General features: G+C 42.1%; 1 protein-coding gene across 1 annotated transcript in view; it reads right to left on the reverse strand.

Annotated features, from left to right (window-relative positions):
* adarb2 (adenosine deaminase RNA specific B2 (inactive)) overlaps positions 1-11531 on the reverse strand; it is a 206114-nt gene that overhangs the window by 41610 nt on the left and 152973 nt on the right. Inside the window, exons 3-4 of the mRNA XM_062021926.1 lie at positions 11321-11489; positions 6374-6525 (exon numbers count right to left, since the gene is read on the reverse strand). Of these exons, the coding sequence (XP_061877910.1) occupies positions 6374-6525; positions 11321-11489 (321 nt within the window). The remainder of the gene's footprint in view (positions 1-6373; positions 6526-11320; positions 11490-11531) is intronic.

Raw genomic sequence — 11531 nt, forward strand, 5'->3', positions numbered from 1 at the left:
TCGGGACACAAGATAGTCCAGAACAATAGCAACCTTCATCTGGAACAGTATCAGTCGGGACACAAGATAGTCCAGACAATAGCAACCTTCATCTGGAACAGTATCAGTCGGGACACAAGATAGTCCAGACAATAGCAACCTTCATCTGGAACAGTATCAGTCGGGACACAAGATAGTCCAGACAATAGCAACCTTCATCTGGAACAGTATCAGTCGGGACACAAGATAGTCCAGACAATAGCAACCTTCATCTGGAACAGTATCAGTCGGGACACAAGATAGTCCAGACAATAGCAACCTTCATCTGGAACAGTATCAGTCGGGACACAAGATAGTCCAGACAATAGCAACCTTCATCTGGAACAGTATCAGTCGGGACACAAGATAGTCCAGAACAATAGCAACCTTCATCTGGAACAGTATCAGTCGGGACACAAGATAGTCCAGACAATAGCAACCTTCATCTGGAACAGTATCAGTCGGGACACAAGATAGTCCAGACAATAGCAACCTTCATCTGGAACAGTATCAGTCGGGACACAAGATAGTCCAGACAATAGCAACCTTCATCTGGAACAGTATCAGTCGGGACACAAGATAGTCCAGACAATAGCAACCTTCATCTGGAACAGTATCAGTCGGGACACAAGATAGTCCAGACAATAGCAACCTTCATCTGGAACAGTATCAGTCGGGACACAAGATAGTCCAGACAATAGCAACCTTCATCTGGAACAGTATCAGTCGGGACACAAGATAGTCCAGACAATAGCAACCTTCATCTGGAACAGTATCAGTCGGGACACAAGATAGTCCAGACAATAGCAACCTTCATCTGGAACAGTATCAGTCGGGACACAAGATAGTCCAGACAATAGCAACCTTCATCTGGAACAGTATCAGTCGGGACACAAGATAGTCCAGACAATAGCAACCTTCATCTGGAACAGTATCAGTCGGGACACAAGATAGTCCAGACAATAGCAACCTTCATCTGGAACAGTATCAGTCGGGACACAAGATAGTCCAGACAATAGCAACCTTCATCTGGAACAGTATCAGTCGGGACACAAGATAGTCCAGACAATAGCAACCTTCATCTGGAACAGTATCAGTCGGGACACAAGATAGTCCAGACAATAGCAACCTTCATCTGGAACAGTATCAGTCGGGGACACAAGATAGTCCAGACAATAGCAACCTTCATCTGGAACAGTATCAGTCGGGACACAAGATAGTCCAGACAATAGCAACCTTCATCTGGAACAGTATCAGTCGGGACACAAGATAGTCCAGACAATAGCAACCTTCATCTGGAACAGTATCAGTCGGGACACAAGATAGTCCAGACAATAGCAACCTTCATCTGGAACAGTATCAGTCGGGACACAAGATAGTCCAGACAATAGCAACCTTCATCTGGAACAGTACACGAACAGTCTCTTCCTTGGGATTTAAAACTTCTTCCATCAATCAACAGAACCGTTTGAATGAACTTTGTGACATTCAAAAGTTTTGTTTCCGTGATTTTTTTCCCAAAAATATTTAGAAAACACTCTTCTAACTTTCTATGCATCCGCCCCGATACATCCTTGGTAGTAGTCATGTTGGTAGTAAGTGTCATGTTGGTAGTAGTGTCATATTGGTAGTAGTCATGTTGGTAGTAGTGTCATGTTGGTAGTAGTGTCATGTTGGTAGTAGTGTCATATTGGTAGTAGTCATGTTGGTAGTAGTGTCATATTGGTAGTAGGTCATGTTGGTAGTAGTGTCATGTTGGTAGTAGTGTCATATTGGTAGTAGTCATGTTGGTAGTAGTGTCATATTGGTAGTAGTCATGTTGGTAGTAGTGTCATGTTGGTAGTAGTGTCATATTGGTAGTAGTCATGTTGGTAGTAGTGGCATGTTGGTAGTAGTCATGTTGGTAGTAGTGTCATGTTGGTAGTAGTCATGTTGGTAGTAGTGTCATGTTGGTAGTAGTGTCATATTGGTAGTAGTCATGTCGGTAGTAGTGTCATGTTGGTAGTAGTGTCATGTTGGTAGTAGTCATGTTGGTAGTAGTCATGTTGGTAGTAGTGTCATGTTGGTAGTAGTGTCATGTTGGTAGTAGTGTCATGTTGGTAGTAGTCATGTTGGTAGTAGTGTCATGTTGGTAGTAGTCATGTTGGTAGTAGTGTCATGTTGGTAGTAGTCATGTTGGTAGTAGTGTCATGTTGGTAGTAGTGTCATGTTGGTAGTAGTGTCATGTTGGTAGTAGTCATGTTGGTAGTAGTCATGTTGGTAGTAGTGTCATGTTGGTAGTAGTGTCATGTTGGTAGTAGTCATGTTTGGTAGTAGTGGCATGTTGGTAGTAGTCATGTTGGTAGTAGTGTCATGTTGGTAGTAGTCATGTTGGTAGTAGTGTCATGTTGGTAGTAGTGTCATGTTGGTAGTAGTCATGTTGGTAGTAGTGTCATGTTGGTAGTAGTGTCATGTTGGTAGTAGTGTCATGTTGGTAGTGTCATGTTGGTAGTAGTCATGTTGGTAGTAGTCATGTTGGTAGTAGTGTCATGTTGGTAGTAGTGTCATGTTGGTAGTAGTGTCATATTGGTAGTAGTCATGTTGGTAGTAGTGTCATGTTGGTAGTAGTGTCATGTTGGTAGTAGTCATGTTGGTAGTAGTCATGTTGGTAGTAGTGTCATGTTGGTAGTAGTGTGGTCATGTTGGTAGTAGTCATGTTGGTAGTAGTGTCATGTTGGTAGTAGTCATGTTGGTAGTAGTGTCATGTTGGTAGTAGTCATGTTGGTAGTAGTGTCATGTTGGTAGTAGTGTCATGTTGGTAGTAGTCATGTTGGTAGTAGTCATGTTGGTAGTAGTGTCATGTTGGTAGTAGTGTCATGTTGGTAGTGTCATGTTGGTAGTAGTGTCATGTTGGTAGTAGTCATGTTGGTAGTATGTCATGTTGGTAGTAGTGTCATGTTGGTAGTAGTGTCATATTGGTAGTAGTCTTGTTGGTAGTAGTGTCATGTTGGTAGTAGTGTCATGTTGGTAGTAGTGTCATGTTGGTAGTAGTATGTAGTGTCATGTTGGTAGTGTCATGTTGGTAGTAGTCATGTTGGTAGTAGTGTCATGTTGGTAGTAGTGTCATGTTGGTAGTAGTGTCATATTGGTAGTAGTCATGTTGGTAGTAGTGTCATGTTGGTAGTAGTGTCATGTTGGTAGTAGTCATGTTGGTAGTAGTCATGTTGGTAGTAGTGTCATGTTGGTAGTAGTGTCATGTTGGTAGTAGTCATGTTGGTAGTAGTGTCATGTTGGTAGTAGTCATGTTGGTAGTAGTGTCATGTTGGTAGTAGTCATGTTGGTAGTAGTGTCATGTTGGTAGTAGTGTCATGTTGGTAGTAGTCATGTTGGTAGTAGTCATGTTGGTAGTAGTGTCATGTTGGTAGTAGTGTCATGTTGGTAGTGTCATGTTGGTAGTAGTCATGTTGGTAGTAGTCATGTTGGTAGTAGTGTCATGTTGGTAGTAGTGTCATGTTGGTAGTAGTGTCATATTGGTAGTAGTCATGTTGGTAGTAGTGTTATGTTGGTAGTAGTGTCATGTTGGTAGTAGTCATGTTGGTAGTAGTCATGTTGGTAGTGTCATGTTGGTAGTGTCATGTTGGTAGTAGTGTCATGTTGGTAGTAGTGTCATGTTGGTAGTAGTCATGTTGGTAGTAGTCATGTTGGTAGTAGTGTCATGTTGGTAGTAGTGTCATGTTGGTAGTAGTCATGTTGGTAGTAGTGTCATGTTGGTAGTAGTGTCATGTTGGTAGTAGTCATGTTGGTAGTAGTCATGTTGGTAGTAGTCATGTTGGTAGTAGTGTCATGTTGGTAGCAGAGTGTCATGTTGGTAGTAGTCATGTTGGTTGTAGTGTCATGTTGGTAGTAGTGTCATGTTGGTAGTAGTGTCATGTTGGTAGTAGTGTCATGTTGGTAGTACAATCCAAGATGATGTCTTGATGCTGTCTGTTATTTAACATCAACATAGCCATTAGAGACCTGACATGTGTAACATGTGACAATATTACAGCAGACATCACTTCAAACACGTTGTAAGGATGCCTAGTGTGATGTCATAGGTCAACAGGAAAAGGAATTCAGTTAGCCGCACTATAATGAATAAGCGCCCCCTAGTGTACGGGAGGCACATGGCGTAAGACCAATAGTCACATTAGAGAGAGTGCTTGGAGACTTGGACTTCACACCGAGGTGTGAAACTACACATAAAGTAACTATTTGAGAAGTCAGACTAATTTAGTGCATGGAAACTAGCCAGCTGGTCTTGTAAACAAACATACTGGGATGGAATCCAAGCTGAAGTGCCATGAAAATGTGCAAACTGATATTGTTTTTTATGTTAAATTTCCTACATTGCAGTACGTTTGGTCAAATGGTTATTTTTGGATTAATTAACTTTCGAATTTGGATTATTCATGACAGGTTATTTCTATCTGGGATTCAAATCCATTTTATTGCCAGAATGTCATACTGTAACATGTTTTAAAATGTTTCACGTGAATGCACATTATTTATTTACTCTAAACCTAATTGATCTAGAGTCCTATTAGGTGTATTTTGGAGTCTCCTCACTTGTGAGTAATCACGAGCGTTACAGTAAATCGTTACTTTCGACAGCCCTAATTGCAGTAAAAAAAAAAAAATGGAATAAATTATTTCTCATTAACTTGTTTTAGTACAAAATATGCATCAAATTCAATTAAAGTTTGATTTAAAACGTATAAAAATAGTTTTACATGAATAAAAAAGGGTAACAATTTTTTTTTTAATGGGGCGGCTCCATATAAAATTCTGCTTGGGGACCCAATTTGACAAAAACTACAAGACATTTGAAGATAAACAGACCCTTTGACTTGAGAACGATCCCTTTGGGTCTCAATTGGATGTCAATAAAAGCGGTCAACCATGCTTGTTGATCAAAGTGGGCACTTTTTAGTAATAAGAAGACAGAGGAGCAGGTCTGGACAAGTTGGTTGACAGAAGTCTTCACAACATAAGTATTAATATTGCCGTCATACTTGCCAACCCTCCCAAATTTTCTGGGAGACTCCCGAATTTCAGTGCCTCTCCCGAAATTCTCCCGGGACAACCATTCTTCCGAATTTCTCCAGATTTCCAGCCGGACTTAAGGCACGCCCCCTGCAGGTCCGTGCGGACCTGAGTGAGGACAGCCTGTCTTCACGTCCACTTGGCCAACCAAAAAGTAACCACAGAACACTACACCGTATAGTTTTCTGTGGTTACTTTTTGGTTGGCCAAAGGTTTACATTCTATTGCACACCCTGACGGCAAGTGTGGGAGTCGGTTCTGAAGTATGAAGTAAAGAGACGTAACTTCATCACCTCGCCTGGTTATTGACTCCAACCCAGAATATTACACTGCCCATACCTATGCTCCTTCAAAGGCTGTGCTACTGGCTGCAAAGCATTGCACTTTCAAATTCAACAATGAGTAGAGAGGAGTGTTATGTGTGTACATGTGTCAATAAATGAACACTGAAATTCAAGTATTTATTTTATTTATATGTATACACATATAATAAAATACATATATACTGTATATATATATATATATATATATATATATATATATATATATATATATATATATATATATATATATATATATAGCTAGAATTCACTGGAAAGTCAAGTATTTATTTTATTTATTTATATATATATATATAAGAAATACTTGAATTTCAGTTAATTCTAGCTATAAATATACTCCTCCCCCTTAACCCCGCCCTCGGCCCCGCCCACTTCAACACCTACCCCCCCAAATCTCCCGAATTTGGAGGTCTCAAGGTTGGCAAGTATGATCGCCGTTCCACACAAAGGCAAACACAGTTCCTGATATCACAGCTCAAACGGGCGAAAAGTATCAATTCAATTCAACGCACTGACTGAAAGTAGGAATTTGTGGAGCAACTGAAGGACGTTTCCATGGTAAGTAAGTGAGTAACATTTGTTTGTATAGCATCTTTCACGTTAAAGGAGGTGTTGCCAACAATGTTGCTACTGGTTTAATTGACCTGGTTGACCTTGGCACGTGTTTGATTGATTGATTGATTGAAACTTTTATTAGTAGATTGCACAGTACAGTACATATTCCGTACAATTGACCACTAAATGGTAACACCCCAAAAAGTTTTTCAAGTCGGGGTCCACTTAAATTGATTCATGATACAGATATATACTATCAAATATATACTAACATCATAATACAGTCATAATACATACAGTGTGCTCACCATTGCAATGAGTTTGATGCATTATCAGTTTAACATAAGTGTTGTCATATTATGTGCACATCAATCAGCTGTGGAACACAAACTTACGGTCCATGGTGATTTCGTAGGGTGAGTTGAGTCTCCCGTCCCCACATGGCGAGGTGCTAATGTACAAGTGGAAGTGGATGCTGTCTCGTACCCTGTAGCTGCGCTCCTTGTGTCGCACAAAAATAGACTGTTCCCAGTCTTCTGGCCTTTTACTTTGGTAGCAAACACAGAAACAGAATGAGAACATGTAAGACGGATCGGGTAAAGTACCGTTATACATCACAACATACATTACTTAGAGAGTGTCCCCATTTGAGTCAGGAACCAATATTTGTAATAAATGTTATACTTCAAAAAATAAAAATAGGTGCAGGTGTGCAATTTAATGGGAGCACATTCAGAGCTGTATTAAAGGAATGGCATTGTCAGAGAAAGATTAATTGACTATTATTTTGGCTTTAGTATTCAGAACTACACTGCATCATTTTGAGAGAATGTTCTAATATCATGGCCACCTTATTTAGCTGAATACAAAAGGCTAAATATCAAATTGCATGTTTACAATATGTACATATAAGTCTTGCTTTCATTTGTCTTTTCATTTGCATTTCTCTATCTAACAAGTAACTCTCAACATCCAGACCAGGGTTGTCCAAACTACGGCTGGCGGGCGTCTGCGAGATGGCATGAGCCTAATAAAAAATGTGACCAGAAGTGATGTAGCCATGAATATCAAGTAGTCTGATTGCTGCAATGTTGTCACCATCTGGTGGCCAACAAAAGTAACTCTGCTTTTGAATATACTTGCAAATTATCATGTGCAGCATTTACCTATAGGACCCAATCCAAACAACCTTCCTTAGTCATGGGGCGGGAAAAAAAACTCAACCAGTAAAAAAATGGTAACAAAGATGGTCACACATTTCACAACCTGCTCATTGAACTTTGTGGATATTATAAAAAAACGCCCAATCAACATAAACATATGAAAATGACACCCATTTAAATGATGGGAATCATTCAAAACACTCTTATTCATGTTTGCTGCATTTTAGCTGCTTCATATTTCTGATTGGTTAAAAAGCCCTTAAGGAGGTTGTCACGAAAGTAAATAAGGTCAAAGTTGAACTTTCACATACTCTTAATAACCAATTATAATAATTGTTAATTATATATCCATTATATTATTGTAATAATATGTACTCATATATACAAACATATATATACATATACTGTATATATACATATATACACATATATGTACATATATCAGAATCAGAATAGTTTTTGTTGCCATTGTTTGAGAACGAGGTCACAAACTAGGAATTTTTCTTGGTGCAATCTTGCAACATAAAACACATACAACAAAAAATAGGTAATAAAGAAGAGCTGTAACTGAGCTATGAGATCTTGTTATTGTCCATGTGTCGGATGGCCGAGGGGAAAAAACTGTTCAGGTGGCGGGAGGTGTGGGTCTGGATTGACCGTAGTCTCCTGCCTGAGGGGAGAGGGGAGAATAGTTTGTGTCCAGGGTGAGAAGAGTCAGCTGTGATCCGACCCACACGCCTCCTGGTCCTGGAGGAGAACAGGTCCTGGAGGGATGGGAGCTTGCAGCCAATCACCTTCTCAGCAGCACGTACCATGTGCTGCAGTCGATGCTTATCCTGGACTGTGGCGCCGGGGAACCACATGGTGATGGAGGTGAGGTGAGGTGAGGTGAGGATAGACTCGATGATGGCTGAGTAGAACTGCACCAGCATCTCGGTCGGCACATTCAGTTTCCTCAGCTACCACAGGAAGTGCATCCTCTGTTGGGCCTTCTTGATGAGGGAGCTGATGGTCGGCTCCTACTTGAGGTCCTGGGTGATGGTGGTGCCCAGGAAACGGAAGGAGTCCATAATGGAGACGGGGGTGGGAGAGTCAATCAGGGTGAGGGGGGATGGTGGAGCTGTGACTTTCCTGAAGTCCATGATCATCTCCACTGTTTTCTTGGCGTTCAGCTCCAGGTTGTTGAGGCTGCACCAGGACGCCAGCCGGTCCACCTCTCTCCTGTAGGCAGACTCGTCGCCATCCGAGATGAGCCCGATGAGGGTAGTTTCGTCCGCAAACTTAAACAGCTTTACGGACTGGTGACTGGAGGTGCAGCAGTTTGTATACAGGGAGAAGAGTCAGGGGGAAAGTACACAGCCCTGAGGAGTACCAGTGTTCGTGGTTCAACTGTCCGAGACAATCTTCCCCAGCCGCACGTGCTGTCTTCGGTCTGTCAGGAAGTCATTGATCCAACTGCAGAGGGAGTTGGGCACGCTGAGCTGGTAGAACTTGTCTCGTAGCAGTCCATGGAGGATGGTGTTGAAGGCAGAGCTGAAGTCCACAAACAGGATCCTAGCGTAGGTTCCTGGGGAGTCCAGATTCTCCAGGATGAAGTGGAGGGCCAGGTTCACTGCATCATCCACAGACCTGTTGGCTCTGTAGGCGAACTGCAGTGGGTTCAGGAGGGGGGTGGTGATGTCCTTAAGGTGGGGCAGGACCAAGCGCTCAAAGGACTTCATGACCACAGACGTTAGCGCCACCAGCCTGTAGTCATTAAGTCCTGTGAAACGTGCTTTCTTGGGGACAGGGACAATGGTGGATGTCTTGAAGAAGGACGGCACGCGGCATAGCTCCAGAGAGGTGTTAAAAATGTCAGTCAAGAAAGGAGCCAGCTGATCCACGCAGTGTCTGAGGGTGGAGCGGGAGACACCATCCGGCCGGGGGGCCTTCCGCGTGTTCAGCTTCAAGAACTGCCAGCGTACATCCTCTTCTCGAATGGAGAGGGCCTTTAAAGTCCTGTGATCTTCTTGGAGTCCTTTAAGTCCTTTAAAATTAAGTGCTGGCGTTGGTGGGGAGGGTGATGGTGGGGGGAGCAGAGCTTTGATGAGCTGAAGGCCGTTCATGACGACAGTAATGTATGTTGAGGCCCTGAACGAGAGTCCCGTCACTGAGGGCCTGGGGGGCTTTGGGCTTATATTTTGTAAGGGCCCTTAATCCTCTCCAAACGGCCGCAGAATCATTGGAGCTGAACTGTTCCTGTAGACGGTTAGAGTACACAGATTTGGCTTTCTCCACTTCCCTGTTGAAGTGGTACTTCGCTTCTCTGTAGGTACTCCAGTCCTCGCTTCTCCACGCAGCCTCCTTCTTCTTGCGCAGCTGTCGGAGCTTGGGTGTGAACCAGGGCTTGTCGTTGTTATAACAAGCCCTGGTGCGCGTTGGAATGATGCACGCCTCATTGAACTGTATGTATGAGGTCACAGTGTCCGTATACTCGTCCAGATTGTCCGTGGCTGCTCCAATTGCCTCCCAGTCTGTCGTCTCCAAACATGCGCGCAGCTCCTCCACAGCCTCGGCGGTGAAACACTTAATGGTACTCTTAACAGGTTTAGCCAGTTTCAGTCTCTGTCTGTATGAAGGGATTAAGTGCACCATCACGTGATCTGATAGTCCGAGAGCAGTGCGGGGGACTATCAGTATATATGCATATACATATGCATATATACATATACATATATACAGATATATATACATGTATAGTATATACAGCATATATACATATATGCGACGCGGATGTGAAAACATTAGGACACCTGATGTAGGCTATAACACCAGCCAAACTAATCATGAAAATATGAGGAAGCAGCGTGAAGGAGATTTAGATACGAGTATTTTGGGTCACAGAACCAATTAGACTCGTCATTCTCATACAATTATTTTTTTTTATCATACATTTAAAATGTTCTCCCACAACATTTTATTTCCACACTCCTTTAACAATGTTTATGTTGGTATTAGCTACACAAACCAATAAAAAACAGGTTTGTTTTGACACAGATAGAATGTTCCAGTTTTCTTTCCTTTTGAAGAAAACTTGCGCAGCCTGAGAAGGTCTAAGGACAAGAACGGCTCAGTGAAAATAATCATTTAAAAAAAACTAGACCAAAACTAGTATGATATTTTGAAAAAAAAACCCCATTGCAGCTATTTCTGGAAAGAAGCGGTCATTTGTCTGCAATGTCCTTCCACTGTGGCTAAACATGGCACTTCTGGCATTTTGTGCGGACATTTCATCATGACTTATTTCCTCCATTAGCCTTTTTGCTCAAGCGTACATTGGCCATCACTGCCATGCGCTTTTGTCAGTGCTGTGTATGCAAATATGACATTCTGCTATCTACTCTTTGTGCACTAATCTGATGAATCAGCCTCGCCACGAAGTTCTTGGGGGAGAACATAATGTATGCTTATGCCTCAGGAATGTCTGCAGGTGTGCAGAATGCTGCAAAGTTGTACAACTCTAAAGGTCATCAAGTGTGTTTTATTGGCTGGCACACATGCTTGGTGATTTATTAACGGTGAATGAAGCGCTGCCATGGAGCTTATTATAGATGCGCTTTTTTAGATATGCTGTGGGAGGTCACAGCAAACAAGCTCCTTAATGCTATTAAGCAATTAATGTGCCGACTTGAAGTTTCTGGAGGCATTCTGGAAAGTAAACGCCACAATCTGGCTTGGACCTGCGTGTCTTTTCATCATCTTTAACTTTACAAGACAAACATTGCAGCAGGTAACCCTTTTGACCTTTTCTTGCTTTGCAATGTGTTTAATCAAAGATTCACTTTCTATAAATCTGACACATAGCTGGAGTGGCAGCATAATGGTTGGGGTGTCATTTCTTTTAATGTCAACTTGAGTGAAGTGTGTGCAGTTACCACCGGATCCAGCAGATGGAGCTTTGGTGAAAAAAGGCATGAGTGAAGTCTATTTTTTTCTAAATCCAGAAGGTCATACATAATTATTCAGGACTGCTCATCAGCGGAGGAAAACACGTTGCTCCATCGCGAGTCAAATATTGTCTTCACTGTGGATTTCTACACTTTTTTTCTTCAATGAAGTGATAATGATGTCTTTTTAATGTCTTATATGCACTACAAGGTTGAATACCTAATAAGGTACACTTGTATCACACAGTATTACCTCAAGAAGAGCTCCAGTTGTGCGTAGAGGAAGCGTAGCAGAGCTCTGCGTACGCTCACTTCAGCATGACAGTCGTTGACCACATGTCCCTGGTCACTCAGATTCTCTCCGTTGATACACTTGGTGCCTGTAGACAACGCCACCACCTGGGCATAGTTCATGTCCAGACCTGTGCAACAAACACTTTGCATTAGCTTTCATCTTTGCAAGT

The sequence above is a fragment of the Entelurus aequoreus genome, linkage group LG15 (assembly GCF_033978785.1).
Source record: "Entelurus aequoreus isolate RoL-2023_Sb linkage group LG15, RoL_Eaeq_v1.1, whole genome shotgun sequence".
Lineage (NCBI taxonomy): Eukaryota > Metazoa > Chordata > Actinopteri > Syngnathiformes > Syngnathidae > Entelurus > Entelurus aequoreus.